The sequence below is a fragment of the Protopterus annectens genome, chromosome 8.part0, assembly GCF_019279795.1.
Source record: "Protopterus annectens isolate FY-2018-M chromosome 8.part0, PAN1.0, whole genome shotgun sequence".
Taxonomy (NCBI): domain Eukaryota; kingdom Metazoa; phylum Chordata; order Ceratodontiformes; family Protopteridae; genus Protopterus; species Protopterus annectens.
The window spans coordinates 1,659,000,463-1,659,017,813 of record NC_056741.1 but is presented as its reverse complement, the minus strand read 5'-3'; the positions used below and the strand labels follow the sequence as shown (position 1 = coordinate 1,659,017,813).

The 17,351-nt window shown below is 37.3% G+C and overlaps 1 protein-coding gene across 1 annotated transcript in view; it reads right to left on the bottom strand.

The window, feature by feature from the left end:
• Positions 1-268: 268 nt before the first annotated feature.
• NRGN (neurogranin) overlaps positions 269-17,351 on the bottom strand; it is a 723,419-nt gene continuing 706,336 nt past the window's right edge. The window contains exon 3 of the mRNA XM_044081179.1: positions 269-573. Within this exon, the coding sequence (XP_043937114.1) occupies positions 527-573 (47 nt within the window). The 3' untranslated portion in view covers positions 269-526. The remainder of the gene's footprint in view (positions 574-17,351) is intronic.

Here is a 17,351-nt window from a genome sequence, read left to right as displayed (position 1 = left end):
AATATAATTTGGCTCACTTATGGAGTTATTTATCATTAAAGTTATATCAGTCAAAATATTTTGATAGCACAAAACACTTGTTTTTTTTTTTTTTCTATGCTTTCTCTCTCTGTGACTTGGGAGATGTATGTGAAGCTCAGATTTTGTAAACATTGCCATGCCATTAAACATGCATTGACAGGCATCCCATAAAACATGCACACACCCACATACACTTACATATACATGTGCCCATGTGTGCACACACACGCTCATACAATCACACACACATGCACACACACACACACACACACACACACACACACACACACACACAATGGGTCAAACTATAAAAAAATGTGTTTTCTAGGAAATTACTTAGACAAGATATTGCAAAGACAGAAAGGTAAGACAATGAGCTATTTGAAAATGAAAATAAATTGTGCTCTGCTACACAGGAATTTGCGGGTACTCTGCTGAGGATGTGGACACAAAATAATTCTTGTTTCTGGACTGGACTGCTGGGATATTCAGGCGATAAGCTCTCTCACTGTTCAGGACATGCTGACTCCGTGTCTCCCTCTGCTCCTTCAGCTGGAGTGGCAAAAAAAAAAAAAGGTCAGGTCAAACCAGTGCAGAAGCTCTGAAATAAATACATTAATAAACTGGGCATGTCATAAATTACAATTTACTTTGTTCACAAAGATTTCAGCAGTACAAAAATGGAAGAAACACCCATTAAACTTGCACAGGTATGCAACACTATCATCCTTTAAACAGATACTAAAACGTATTTATTTATTTGTCTTCTTTACTGGGAAAATTTGACTTGGCAATATCCATTTTCACCAGAGGCCCAGGGAGAAAAGCTCCATTTGCTTACATTGCATTATACTAAGTTCCAGTCAAACACAGAGTAATTGCATTTCTATTTACATTTATACACAAACAGTAGTTACATTTCTATTTACATTTATACATAAACAATAGTTACCTTTATATATATATATATATATATATATATATATATATATATATATATATATATATATATATATATATATATATATATATATATATACACACACATTCTAAGATTTTACAGAGGTGGAAGGTGCTAAAGAGAAAGCAAACATGCAACTTAATAACTGTACAGGCAGCGGTTATATATAAAAATTGTTTTGTCATTTCAGTAAGAGCTTGAGAATATTATGATTAAGGAGAGTATTTGAATAGCATTACACGGTGAAAAGGTGTTAACCAAGTTATGAGCATGTACAGGGCCAGCACTGGTTAATATTTTGTTTAAGCAGTGGTTTAAAGCTACTGAGTTTGTCAGAGAGTTTTATTTGCATGGGAGTACTATTCCAGAGTTAAGCAATGCATTGGGAGTAGAGAGCTTCCTGCAACATTATTTAACTTGAACCTATGGTATGAACCTATCTTCATTAGCACTCTTCAAGAAAAATCTTGATGAGTGGATGGGAAATAGGAAATACACCCCGGGGATCACTTCTGTATCTCTGCTCGACAGTGGCACTGGAAAATAACTTTCTTGGGTGGTGTAAGCCAGGGAACCTTGTTGGCTAGGCTTACGTAGGCCCTTGGGCCGATAGCCTAGTACCTACCAATGAACCTATGAACTTATTTATAAGTAATAAGAATTTGTTATTAAACTGAAGTCACTTGCTGGACAGTAGACTAGTAATAAGTTTTTTTAATGCGGTGCATTTTTCCAGATGATAAATAAGTTTGCATGCTATAGTCAGTTGTGAATATGTTAGAGAGTTGTGCAGTTCAAGCCAGTTTAATTGCTTTAAGCTAAGACAATGGTGGGTACTATGAGGAAGACTAGTGGCAAATTTAGCTATTTTATTGCAACAGGAGGCAAGTTTCTTTCTTTGAGTATTGTTTAAGTTTGTTAGGATAGGAGCGGCATATAAGAGAGTTGGCAGTAAGTATGCGGTGGCCAGAGCTTTTCTTGCAATATCTTTAAGGAATCATTTGATCCTATAAAGGGAGCCTAGTTTCTGGTGTGTAGATTTTAAGGTGTGCAATATATGGTGGTCATATTTGAGAATGTCATGTGCTATAATGCCTAGGTGTTTACTGTGAGTTACGGTTTCAATGATATTATTTGCTGACTTTATAGTGAAAGATTGCTTTTGATTTTGGCAGCTTTTTGAGGTGAAATGCATTAACTTAGCTTTCTTGGGGTTGAATAGGTTTGATTTTTTTCAGCCAGTTTTCTACAGAGGAGAAAGATTTTTCGGTAATATCTTGGAGCTTATTTATTGTTGAGGCCACACATATTAATGTTGAGTCATTTACATACTAAACTAAACTAACATGGTGAGTGGAGGTGTGGAGGTCATTAATAAATATATTAAATAGTAGAGGACCCAGGATAGAGCCCTGAGGGACACCTGTAGTAACTGGTTGAAAGGATGAGTAGGTTTCTTTCCATTTAACCACTTGTTGCCGTCCAGATAGATAACTAAGGAACCAGTACAAGGAGTATTGTGAAAGTCCTATTGAGGAGAGTTGAACAACAGTTGCTGGTGTGACACATATCAAATGCCTTTGACCAGTCTAAGAACATGGTGAACACAAGCAGACTACTGTTTCGATGTTGGTTTATTATATGGGTAAAATGTAGTGGAGCAGTAGTGATGCTGTGCTGGGGCCTAAAGCCATGTTATGTTACTAGATTATTTGAGGTTAGGTATTGTATTAGCTGCACATGGATGTTTTTTCTGATATTTTGGAGTGGGGGGGTGAGAATTGCTATTGGTCTGTAATTACTAAACTCTGTAGATGTGCCACTTTTGTGCAGTAGTATGATGTATAATTTTTTCCACGGTGATAGGACTTAGCTTTCTGCCTTTCTGCTTGGACCTATTAATTAGTATGGACACAGGGAAGGCTATGACGTCTGCGGCCATTTTTAGGTAGTCTGATGGTAGTTGGTCTACAGCTACAGAAGTAGTTTTTAGTTTATGGAGCAACTTCCTTACAGGGTCTATATTAGAACATCGAAGTTTCAAAACTTTGAATGTTCTAATATCAACCCCTATTCAGCGAAAGCTGAAAATATCAAAGCAACAGAAAACCAATTTTTTTCCTAGGGAAATAATTCCCTAGTCCGTTTCTGTTGCTTCAGTATTTTCAGCGCTGTGGTGGAAAGTTATGGGTCGGGTTCAAGTAAGTGTGCGATTGAGTGTGGGTTAGGTTAGTTAGGGTTAGGGTGCGGGTTAGGTATATGTGCGATTGTGTGGACGTGAGGGTTAGGTAGGGTTAGGTGAGTTAGGGTTAGGACGCGGGTTGGGTATGTGCACGATTGTGTGGACGTGAGGGTTAGGGTGGGTTAGGTGAGCTAGGGTTAGTGCGCGGGTTAGGTAAGTGTGCGATTTTGTGGACATGAGGGTTAGGGTGGGGTAGGTGAGTTAGGGTTAGGGCGCGGGTGAGGTGAGTGTGTGATAGTGATGGACCTTAGGGTTAGGGTTTGGGTTAAAGTAAGTGGATAGTTAGTGGTGTGTGTATAGTTTAGTGTAGGGTTAGGTGTAAGATTTTAGGTGTATGTGTGTGGGTGTGTGGATTGCTGTTTGTTTGGTGTGCTTGTGTTATGTGTATGTGTTTTGGAACAGCAAATTTTTTTACTAGGAAAAAAAATTCGATGTTCTGTATGTTCGATGTTTTCAGCTTTTGGAGGAAGAAAAAGTTTTTTTTTAGTAGTAAGGTGTTTGAAAAAAAAAAAAACATACTATTTTCACGTATATATATATTATTACGTATATTCCCCATGTTAAAAGGGAATTGAAAGCAATGCGAAGTTATTTAAGAAAAAAAAAGCACTTCCGAATGATATTATTTCTACTATTTGTAGTTTCTTAAAATTAGTTAGAAAAAAATATTTTTTTTTTTGGCAAAACATATTATAGGCAGAGAAGTCATGGCATGGTGGAAATGGATATATTATCTATGATAAAGAAGAATTCACTATTGTGTTTTATAAAAGATTTATTGATGATTGTGATTTTTGACTGGTCAACATTATTGGTGCTATTTAGAAGTGTTTTTTCGTCTGTTTTGCCTACCATATTGAACTGACTTGTTTAGTTGAGTTCATCTTTTTAGTTTCTCCACTGGCAGTAACTTATTTTTATTTCTAATCAGCGGGAAACAGTATTTAGACTGCTAAGAAGGTACAAATCTTGCAATTAGAGAACTGTTATTTCCTAAAAAATGTGGAACTTGGTATAGTACCAAAAGGTTGATGTTTTAAAACTGACATTGATTTTTTTTAGACGAAGTGAAGTTTTGAAACTGTTTTAAGTGATAACAATAAGCAAAAGAGAAATCAATACAATAACATTAAAAGCAAAAAGTTAACTGATGAGTTTTTTGTTGTTTGTTTGTTGTTTTTTATCTTCGTGAAGTGAATATACATGCTCTGAGTATTTAATAGGAAATATTCTAAAGTCATTAATTTAACAGAACATATTTTTTACTGAAGAAGAATTGAATGTATTAAAAAAATTTGTTTTATTTTTCATTATAAGGCTAATTAAGTAAAAACAGTTATAGATGTTAAAAATTAATTTTAGAAATTTGAATCTAACATCTCTGATGCATGATATACACTCATGTCTGGATATATTAGTTTGGAACTATATGAATTTTGTTATTCTATCACAGAAGGCATTTCATTGATTATTGATAAATGATATTATTTCTATTTGTTGGTTTCTTAGAAGAAATATTAGAAAATAATTATTTTATTTTGGTATTGTGTTTTATGATTTATAAAAGATTTATTGATGATTTATTTTTATAATGTTCATCTTTCCTTTATTTGTTTCGCTGAATAGGGGTTGATATTAGAACATTCGAAGTTTTGAAACTTTGATGTTCTAATATAGACCCTCCTTACAAGTGAGGTAGGTAGTGGACTAAAATTGAAGAGCTGTGGGTGGTTTTGATTGGACAGGGGTAGAGAGAGGGGACAGATGTGCTAGAGTCTAAAGAGATAATATTAATTGCACAAAGTAGGAATTGAATTGTGTGGGGATAGAGTCTGTCATATTGTCTGTTTGTGGAGAGGGACTGGTGGTCATGCCAGGGTGTAGTAGTTTATTTAGTGATGACCAAAAAAGTTTTGGTTTGTTTATGTTTGTCTTGTAGGTTAGTATAGTATGTTTGCCTGGCCTGTTTGTCATGGAATTTTGTAAGGTTTCTAAGATGTCTAAATTGCTGGAGGGCATTTTGAGTTCTATTTTATAACATTTTTACGGGCTTTATCCCTATTTTATTATGATTTCTTTTGTTTCCTTTGTCAGCCATAATGCAGGGTGCTTTACTCTTATTATGTGCTGGTGCTAGATTATTTAAGGTCTGTGAGAATACATTATTAAAGTATTTTACAGCAGTGGCATTGTTCTAAGTACATTCCAGTTATATTTTTTTAATGTTTCATTGAAAATTTCTTTGCTGAAATTGGTTGCATTTTGTATTTAATTACAGATAATATGTTTATCTAGGTTATGGTGAATTCTAATAGTATATGTAGGTATGTGGTCACTTATGCTATCTGAGAGGCAGACTACTTTTGTCAGTTTGTCTGGTTTGTTTGTAAAAATCCAATCCAATGTTGAATGTCTCCCTGAAGTTTTATTGATTCTAGCAGATGTGGTTCTTAATTGTCTAAAGTTGTACAAGTTTATGGAGTCAGTGTGAGTAGTAGAATTTTTGAGTTGCTAGTCAGTGTAGGGCATTTGTTTGAGGCCAGTAATCCTCTTTGTGAGGTACTTCTGTGGCCTTTCCAGCAGCTGCAGATGTCTTGTGAGGTACATTCCAAAAGGGGCATTGTACTCTATAATGGGTCTAATGAGTGTCGAGTAGAGGGGAACAATGATCTCTTTTTTCCTATTTTCCTAGATGAGAACCCTTTTGTGATGAGGTGTGCCACGTAGAACTTCCTGACTACTGTGGCGATGTGACTATCAAAGGAGAGACTACTGTCCATCTGGGTCCCAAGGTCTCTTATCACACATTCGGTGTTAAGTAGATTGCTGCCTATGTGGTAGTTCATGGGTACAGAGTTTTTACCAAAGGGGATGACACTGCACTTTTTGGCATTGAGCTTGAGGCCATGGCTCTGACACCAGGCATCTGTCTCAGTGAGGCCCTTCTGTAGGATGTCAACATCATTTGAGGACTTGACTATGGCTCCTAGTTTGCAGTCATCTGTGAACTTCATTAGCCAGAGGCCTTCTGTGTTAGCCTGTACTTCAGAGAAGTAGATACCAAACAGGAGAGGTCCCAGGACGGAACCCTGTGGTACTCCACTTGTCACTGCTTTGAGGTCAGATTTGGAGTCTGCAACTTTTACAGTGTGGGGTCTGTCAGTGAGCCAGTTGGCAAGCCATCTTGTGACATAGGGATTTATACCTAGTTTAATGCGTTTAGCTATAATTCCAGAATGGGGGATGGTGTCGAAAGCCTTGGCGAGGTCAAGATAGGCTGTGTGAACCACCTTACCCTCATCCACAGCTTTAGTGACTGCCTCAAAGAAGTTGATCAGGTTCAGGAGGCATGATCTGCCTTTCACAAACCCGAACTGGGTGGGATCCAGAGTTTGGAGGTTACCAATGTCTTTGTTTATGAGTTCCATGATGATACGTTCCGCTCGTCAGGCTAATAGGTCGATAGTTCCCGGGATCAGTGGTGGCTCCCCCTGTGTGGAGTGGGATAACTGTTGCTGTGCACCATTCAGTGGGTACAAAGCCTGATGTGAGGCTATTATTGAACATGGTGCTTAAATGGGGAGCCAGTTCATTCTGAAGTTCATGTAAAACGCAGCCTGAGATGTTGTCCAGTCCCATGGATGCTGTGTTTTTGTCTTTAGAGAGTGCAGCTTTTACCTGTGTAGTTGTGATTGCAGGGACTCTGCATTCTTCCTGTATAGATATGGGCCCTTTAAGGGGTGAGGGGGGGTAAAGTTATCACTGAATCTATCTGTCAGTATGTTGGCAATATCAGTTGGTTCTGTAATTTTCATGCCGTTGTTCTGTAACTCACAGCAGATCTGGGTGTTGCCATCGAGATTCTTGACATAGCTATAGAATGCTTTGTGGTTGTCCTTAGAATTAGTGATGATTTTGTTTTCGTAGCTAGCTTTGGAGGATCTTATAAGGGACCTCAGCTTCTTACTGAGGCTGACCAGGGAGCTCCTCCACTCATGGGATTTTACTCTCTTTTGCAACAGTTTCTTCCTTCTGTTGTACAGTTTGTTTATGGCAGGGGACCAACAGATTGGCTTCCTTTTTTGGAGGATAGCGTCTTGGTTCTGTTTGGAATAGCACGATCCATGCACTTGTGTAAGTGCTTATAGAGTGCATTTGTGTAGGATTCAGCAGTTGTAACTGTATTGTCCATCTGCATGGGTGTCACGAAGTTCAACACTTCTGTCTTAAGAAACACGAAGTTGGCTTTGGATAAACTTTTTACCATGGTTTCCTTAATGGGGGGTGGGAGCGGGATGTGGATATCAAGGGTGATTAGCTTATGGTCGGATCGGACTAACGAGTAGTTGACTTCAGGTGTGGAATGACCAGGTTTAGGATATTGTTGCCCCTGGAGGGTGTGTGGATAAGTTGATCCATGGCATTGGAGTTTATGAATTCCAAAAGCATTGAGCTAAGGAGTTGGTACACGAGTAGTTTTCCCAGTTAATGGGGGGGTATGATACAATTAACAAAAACTCCTGTCTTTCCACAAAGCTATCATATCTGATGGGTATTGTCTATACTCATACCATGTTGCTAAGGCCTAGAAATCCTTACTTGAATCCATCAGGTAAATATCCTCCCTTCCATCCTTCAAAACCATTCTGAAAGAATTTCTAGATAAAAGTTGGCTTTTCTTCCTCAATACTAGGATGAATTATATCTGTAAATGTGAACAAATACCTATTCATAGCTTATACCTTCTTACTCTCCCTTCTTCACTCACTTCCTTACTTCTGTCAGTTTTTTCTCCCCTAGCTTTCTATATACCTTAAGCCTGCTTTTCTCTCAGGCCATACTGCAGTTCTTGTTTACATTATACAAGCATCTCTTTAATTTCTCTATAAACTGGCTAAAATGTTTTAAATATTACATCATCGCATAATTTGTATCTATTCTTAACACATGTTTTCATACTATGTCTAATTTAGTATAACTATTTAAACTGTAGGTGATTTGTATTATTTTTAAAGATTGTAAAATGATTGTTCTTAAAATGCTTTATAATACTTTGGAGCTATTCTTCCCAGACCTCTGCCGAAAATGGGCCCTTATCCATTTGGATTTTTCCAGTAATCAAATGTAAATGAATAAATAAATTCATATATCATCATATAACAAAATAGGTTTTGTGTGAATTTCCTCACATACATGCTTGGAAGGCAACTCCCTCGGCACAAACATTGCACCTTCTATATAACCTTTAGTAGATGTTACACATATCTTCACAAACATTGCACCTTCTATATAATCTTTAGTAGATGTTACACATATCTTCACAAACATTGCACCTTCTATATAAACTTTAGTAGATGTCAGACATATCTTCACAAACATTGCACCTTCTATATAACCTTTAGTAGATGTCAGACATATCTTCACAAACATTGCACCTTCTATATAACCTTTAGTAGATGTCAGACATATCTTCACAAACATTGCACCTTCTATATAACCTTTAGTAGATGTCAGACATATCTTCACAAACATTGCACCTTCTATATAACCTTTAGTAGATGTCAGTCATATCTTCACAAACATTGCACCTTCTATATAACCTTTAGTAGATGTCAGTCATATCTTCACAAACATTGCACCTTCTATATAACCTTTAGTAGATGTCAGACATATCTTCACAAACATTGCACCTTCTATATAACCTTTAGTAGATGTCAGACATATCTTCACAAACATTGCACCTTCTATATAACCTTTAGTAGATGTTACACATATCTTCACAAACATTGCACCTTCTATATAACCTTTAGTAGATGTTACACATATCTTCACAAACATTGCACCTTCTATATAACCTTTAGTAGATGTCAGACATATCTTCACAAACATTGCACCTTCTATATAACCTTTAGTAGATGTTACACATATCTTCACAAACATTGCACCTTCTATATAACCTTTAGTAGATATTACACATATCTTCACAAACATTGCACCTTCTATATAACCTTTAGTAGATGTCAGACATATCTTCACAAACATTGCACCTTCTATATAACCTTTAGTAGATGTTACACATATCTTCACAAACATTGCACCTTCTATATAACCTTTAGTAGATGTCAGTCATATCTTCACAAACATTGCACCTTCTATATAACCTTTAGTAGATATCAGACATATCTTCACAAACATTGCACCTTCTATATAACCTTTAGTAGATGTCAGTCATATCTTCACAAACATTGCACCTTCTATATAACCTTTAGTAGATGTCAGTCATATCTTCACAAACATTGCACCTTCTATATAACCTTTAGTAGATATCAGACATATCTTCTACACAATCCATGTTTGGCAACTTTTTACAGGATTTTCATATTTACTTATTGACATAAGTTGAATTGATTCACCTACTTAGTTTATTTTTACTCTTCCCTATTTAAACGTGTGCTTCTTCAATTGTCTTATAGTTTCATAGTTTCATAGTTTGGTACTAGGCTATCTGCCCTGGGGCATTTATAAGCCTAGCCATAGTGATGTGGCTTTTGCCACCCCATGTAATGGTACAAAAGTGTACAGAATAGATTTAGAATACTGTGCCTCTGTCTAGTAGTGACACAGTGAAGACCCCCTTACATAATAGAATTAGTTTACTGTGCCTCTGTCTAGTAGTGACACAGAGATGACCCCTGATGTAAACCTACGATCTCCCATCCACTCGTAAAGATTTCTCTTAAAGAGAGTCAGTGAGGGGCTCTGCCTAACATGAACTGGGATTCTGTTCCAGAGTATGGGAAGCCTCTGGGTTATGAATCTGTCCCTCCAGCATGTCCTATTCATATTTGTGCTGAGGTTCAAATCTTTAGCTCTCGTGGTTCTGATGGATTTGGATTTTTTGAGGTGGAGCATGTCCATCAATTCCTGATTGGACATGGCCTTGTACGTCAGGCACAGATCACCTCTGAGTAGGTGGTATGCTACTGAATAGAGTTGGAGTTTCTTTAGTCTGGCAGCATATGACATATGTTGGAGACCCTTGATCCTCTTGGTGAGGTACTTTTGGGGTCTCTCTAGCTGTTGCAAGTGCCGGGTGAGGTACATACCAAATGGGGCATTGTACTCAATCATGGGCCTGATAAGGGAGGAGTACAGGGGCACAATGACCTCCTTTGATCTGGATGTGAATCCCTTCATGATAAGGTGGGCAAGGTAGAAAGTCTTTCTAACCACTTTGGCAACGTGGGTGTCAAATGAGAGGTTACTGTCGACTTGGGTCCCCAGGTCTCTGATTACTTTTTCTGTACTCAGTGGGTTACCGCCTATGTGATAATTTGTGGGCACTTTGTTTTTCCCAAAGGGGATGACTATACATTTTTTGGCATTTAGTTTAAGGCCATGACTCAGGCACCAGTTGTCCGTTTCAGTGAGGCCTTTCTGCAGGATGTATGTGTCAGTTGGTGTATCGACTATGGCACCTAGTTTGCAGTCATCTGCAAACCTTGTCAGCCACAACCCTCCCATGTTTGCTTCCACATCTGAGAAATAAATGCCAAACAAGAGGGGTCCCAGGACAGAGCACTGTGGGACACCACTTGTCACTGGCTTTGAGTCTGACATGGCTCCAGCGATTTTGACTTTATGGGTTCTATCCTTTAGCTAATTTGCCACCCATCTTGTGACATATGGATTTACATTTAAGCTGTTGAGCTTGTTTATGATGCCAGAGTGGGGTATTGTGTCGAAAGCTTTAGCCAAGTCCAGGTAGGCTGTATGGACTGCTTTGCCCTCGTCAATGGCTCTAGTGACTGTTTTGAAAAAGTCAACCAGGTTTAAAAGGCAGGATCTGCCTTTTACAAAGCCGAACTGGGTGGGATCAAGTGTCTGTAAGTCCCCAATGTCTCTGTTCATTAGTTCCATAATGATTCTTTCCATAGCTTTGCAGACCAGGCTGGTTAAGCTTATGGGGTGGTAGTTACCAGGGTCAGTAGAGGTGCCTCCTTTTTGGAGTGGGACTACTGTTGCTGTACGCCAGTTTTCAGGTACATATCCTGTAGTAAGGCTAAGGTTAAATAGCATTTTTAGCTCCTCTTGGAGTTCACGTAGCACACAACCTGGGATACCGTCAGGTCCCATTGATGCTGTGTTTTTAGCTTTGCTGAGGGTGGTTCTCACCTGGACATCTGAGATGACAGGGAGGTTACATTCATCTGGGATAAGTATTTCTTCTTTTGGGGGTGAGGGAGGGGAGAAATTTGCACTGAACCTGTCTGCCAGAATGTTGGCAATATCTGTTGGTTCAGTGTATTTTTTGTCATTGTGAACTAACTCTGAACATATCTGAGGGTTTCCACCCAGGTTTCTAACATAGCTGAAGAAGGCCTTGTGGTTATCTTTAGTGTCCATAGCGATTTTTCTCCCAAAGTTGGCCTTGGATGTTTTTATGAGAGAACGTAGCTTTCTACTAGTGCTGATCAGAGATGCCTTCTCTTTATGGGATTTTGTTCTGACGTGCAGTAGCTTCCTTCTTTTGTTATACAATTTGTTTATGGCTAGGGTCCACCAGACAGGTTGCCTGCCCTTGGTGGAGAGGGTCTTGGTTTTATTTGGGAATGCATGATCCATGCATTCTTGGAGATGTCTGTAGAAAGCATTTGTGAAGGATTCTGCATTGTGGGATGTGGTTTCCACTGTCCCAGTGGGCTTAAAGTATACCATCTCAGTTTTAAGAAGTGTAAAGTTGGCTTTTGAGAAGTTTTTCACTGTAGTCTTTTGTGTTGGGGGTGGAGGTGGGATATGTATATCCAGGCACCTCTGTGTTTCAGTATGATTAGTCACATAAATTAGTCAGTAGTACTTAATGTGTTATGATATTGTTTAATGTGTTAGTTCTGTGGAAATCTTTTAGAATTTTGGGAGGAAAGCTGTTAGTTCTAGCAATTCAATTTTACCCAAACGTTCCTTCATATTGGTGCTTCTTTTTTTTTTGTAGATTTATTTGGAATTTGGATACCAATAAGCCTCATGCAGCCTTTGGGGTTTTTATTTATTAACCAATATTAACATGCTACCCTACATGAATATAAATAACTTTAACACTTGAAATAACACATATTCCATCAAATAGATATAAATAAAATAAAATTTGTTGCTGATAGTGTAACATTTGTATAGACTATAAATATATTTACTAATTATATTAGACTGCCTCTGCCCTGTACTGCTTTGCATCATTCTAAAACAAACTAGTGAACATAATGACAGAAAGACTCATAAACTTTCTCTGGCCAGTGATAGCCAAATAAAAAAGAAATAATCCTTCATTTTCTTCCAGACCAGTTTCCTCCTACTACTTATGGTCATCTTCTACAAAATGACACTCTGATCATAGCAGTTTCCATTCAGAGAAAAGTAAATGCCATGTTGAAATCTAACAGAAAGCAGTTGTATAAGCATTTTTAAGTTATAATTTTATACTGTTCCCATAGCTTATTTAAATATTCAGACTTTCTCAAGAATGTAAAGTCATGTTCTCATAAACTACAAATTAAATAAAAGAACAAATTACACATCCTACTGGATTACTAAACAGTGACTATGGATACAATGACAGTTTTTTTAGCAATCTCTGGTACAGTAAAACACTTTAAGTAACAGTTGGCTGTTGATAATACTGACATAGTGTCTCACTCCTTTAATCAGTCAACCCACTCTGCACTAGAACTAATGATAATTAACCTCAAACTTAGATACACATCACTTGATGCCCCCCCCCCAATACTTTCAGTTAGCACCATCCAGTTATATCTTTCCAGTTATTCAAAAAACTACATTTTGCAGAACAGGTGTCTAATCTTAATAGAGTCCTGGATAATACAGACTGGCACATTATATCCTGTTCCACACCCCACTGAAGCTCTTGATTTTTTACCTCATCTTATCCAGTATTTCAGAACACTCTTTTCCCTGCTAGGTGCAGAAGTCTTAGAAACCAAATATACCCCTGGTTAAACAAAGACATCAAGGGTATGATGGACCTAAAATCCTGGTAAACTTTGGAAACAAAACCCAACCAAGCAATCTTCACCCTGACATACTGAAAATATCTACAGAAATGAAAGTAGAATAACTACTAATTCAGCAAAAGCCCAATATTTAAGGGAAATCAAAAGTCTAAAACTAGGGGGCGTGGCCAAGATGAGCACTGAGTAACATCACTTTCTCTTTGCTCTGTCTTTACAGAATATTTATGACAGGATTTTTTTGAATTTATGTATCCTACTTTTGTTTTTTTTTTTTTTTTTTACATATTTGGAATCTACTAATCATTCTTTAGGATAGTATATAGAAATGTTGGCAACTTTTGTATTTTTTCCTGTCAAAAAGTACTAGAGAAAATATTTGGACTCCAGACTACAGAATGAGCTCTCCAAATCTACACTTCAAGAAACAACTATTAAGAAGGAACTTCAGTCACTATTATCTAATATTCAAGAACTGACAGCAAAAATTGATAGAATGGATCTAAAACTGGATAACTTCAAAGAAAAATGTTCCCAACAAATGGAAATGTTACACGAAGACCTTAAACAGCAAAAGAGACATATTACTAGCATAGAGACTTCACTAAATGATATGGACACTAGAATTCAGGTGAGCATAATATAGACTTTCTCTTAAAACAAAATACTCTTTTACAAACAAAAATTGATGATCTAGAGAATAGATCAAGAAGAAATAATATTAGACTTTTTGGTCTGCCTGATAATGTTGAAGAAGGTAATATGGAAAAAATCTTAACTTCCTGGCTCCCTGGTGTACTACAGCTTCCTGACGCCCTCTCATATGGGATAGACAGGTCCTTGGCTACTGCAAAAAAAGATAAATCTAATTCTACTAAATCTGTTATACAGAAGTTTTTATCTTCTGATGACAAGGAGATAGTGTTAAAGACTGCTTGGGCTAAATCTTCTAATAAATGGCATACACTTTGATAATGAGTATTCATCTTCTGTAATTGCCAAAAGAAAGCATTTTCTGCCAATGCTAAAAGAACTAAAGAAAGCCCAAATAAAGACATACCTATTATTTCCTGCCAGATTAAAAATATTTCTTCAAGATGATCCAGAAATATTTGATGACATAGACTCTGCCACTACCTTTGTCAGAACAAGAAAACTGCTTGATAAAATAAAGGATATGGAGTGGGCAAATGCCAGCCTTAAAAAAAATGCTGATAACAGTTCCTGGAAGGTCTCTGAACATAAAAAGAAGCTCAAGAATAAGTGATTAACTAAGCTGTTCTACAATGGCTTTCATTTACCCAAGTCTTAATAACTAACCCAGAAATTGGGGAAGTGAAAATGGTTGAACAGGTGAGTCTTTGTTGCTTAAATTTCTTTTATGGTACATAGTTGTTTTAATGGTATTTTATAACTTGTTATTATTAAGTCTAGTTTATTCTAGCTCAATTTCTATAGAAAGTAAAAGCTGTTTATTTATTCATCTATTTATTATCTTTTACTATCAGTTATTGTTTGTTATAATAAATGCTCCATATGTTTGGAGACTGAAATTTATGATATTTTGGGAACTACGATAAATACGAAGACTTATAGATGAGAAAATGAGAGTCTTTATTACAATAGAAACTATTTAATTTATTTGTAATTGTTTACCATTTTATTTCCAGTCTCTTTGTGAAGAGAGATTATTCATTTAATATTATTGCCATAGCGTTGCTTTAATAATTATGTTTCCCATCCCTTACTCTGCTGCTGGAATGCAGTGCTATTTGTAATAATAGACATATGAAAAGTTCATGTTTTGTCCCTTTCAGTGACCTAATATGTTTTGAGTAATTTATTAGTTGTTTATCTTTAAAAATGTGAATATTTATGAAGAGGCTTTAATTTATTTCTTTTTTCTGTATTTTTCCCCTCTTTGCTGTTGGTTGTGGAGGAAATGAGTATTTTGTATGGATTGATATGTTCATGATAGTCTAGTGGTTTGCTGGGTTTGGGAGATGGAATTTGTTGTTTTTTTAAATGTTTTATATTGCCTCTCTTCCTCCCTTTTGTCATTCTTACTGCTCATTTTTATGTTTGCCGGTCCTGCCACGAGGTAATCAACAGCTTTCTTATAGAAAAACTGTAAATGTTTTCCCTCCTCAATCTCATGCATCTGAACTGTTGAATAACCATGGTTTGTGCTCACAATGCAGCTGCTACAATTGAGAGCAGGAAAAAAGTGTCATTTCCATGGAAACGTTTACAGACTGAACTCTGTGCTGAGAAGCTTTGCAAAGCTGGATAATAACTAAAACAGACTGTTTATAATGCTATCTTCAGATCAAATGGAAAACTGCAGCTAAATAACCTGTATAATATGACTGCTATATTTAAACATTTGTGAATATTTAAAAAAAAAATCACTTTTGACACATTTAAACCCTTACATTTTATAAACTTGTCTTCGTAATTCTATTATATCTATGTAAATTTTCTATTAATTGGTATAACAAGCATATAGCATATATAGCAATATCTTTAAAATGGAGGATTTGGTGTGGATTGATGTGTTTGTGGTAGTTTAGTGGTTTCCTGGGTTTGAGAGATGGAGTTTGTTGGTTTTGCTCTATTTTGTATTGGCTTTCTCCCTCCTATTGCCTTTTTGTTCTGTCCTGTTTTGTGTTTCCTGGTCCTGCCATGATGTAATCAACAGCTTTCAAAAAAAAAAAAAAATGAAAATAGGTGCAAATGTTTTCCCTGCTTAATCTCGTGCATTTGAACTACTGAGCAATTCTGGTACCTGGTCATACTGCGACTGCCTCAACTGAAAGCAAGAAAAAAGTGTAATTTCCATGGAGGCGTTTATAGACTAAACTCTGTGATAAGAAACTTTGCAGAACTAGATAATAGCTTGAATAGACAGTCTCTAATGCCATCTACAGGCCAAATGAAAGAATTGCAGCTAAGTAACCTGTATAATGTAACTGTTACATTAACGCTTTTGTGAGTGTTTATAAGCAGAGCACTTTTGATACATATATAACCTTATGTTTTTACACTTATATTTATAGTTTTATTATATTTAAGTTAAGCTTCTTTTGATTGGTACAACAAACATGTATATAGTGTCCTCTCCAGCTCAACTGGTGAACCTGGGAATATTGAGGCAATGTTACAATTGCCTCATGTACACAGACAATCCTCTCCTCCTCCCACAAAACACAAATACATGCGAGAGATGCAACTATACGGCCAAACTGGAGGCTGAGCTCTCTCAACATAGGACTGGCAAGACCAGACAGGAGGAGAAGGTAACCACACACAATACATACCCAGTCACACATGGTACCATCACAACTTCAAATCATACACATACTCACACAAAGACATACTCGGAGGCTCTGATCAAAAATTTACCAAAACAGCAGAGGCCACCAAAGCAGACACCCAAACAACTACCACCTCACGACCCAACACATGCAACACATAGACCACACAGTCAGAGTGTCAAACAGTCACAGCCCTTAAGGCCAAACAAAATGCCAGACACACTTGTCATTGGTGATTCCATAGTCATACACACTGACGTCCCACTCACCAGACTGAGTAAGGAGAAGGTCACAGTAAGCTGCCTGTCGGGCGCTAGAATCCGCCACATAATGCAAGCACTCAGGTCTCTCAACAGGTACAAGTACGACTCAGTCATTGTCCACGCTGGTGTCAACGACCTGAGACGTACCTCCTTGGACTACATGAAAAGGGACATTGAGGAGCTCTCTGATTATGTAGCCCAGGCAGGTATGACCCTGACCTTGAGCAGTATCCTACCTTCACCTAGAATGATGCCACAATACAGTGATAAGATGATCAGCTTTAATAATTGGCTTAAATTCTGGTGTCATTCAAAGGGGATCCAATGTCTGTCTGCCTGGGATGACATGCTGGACAAGCCACGCTGCTTCACAAGGGACGGCTTGCACCTGTCACCCCTGGGCTTCCGGATATTGGCAAAGGCTCTTGCCACCCCATAGTGCCTTTTTAGGCAATGCTCAAATTCTAAACCTACCACCCTAGAACACCAAAAAGGAAAAAAACTAAGGGTAATGCTGCTCAGTGC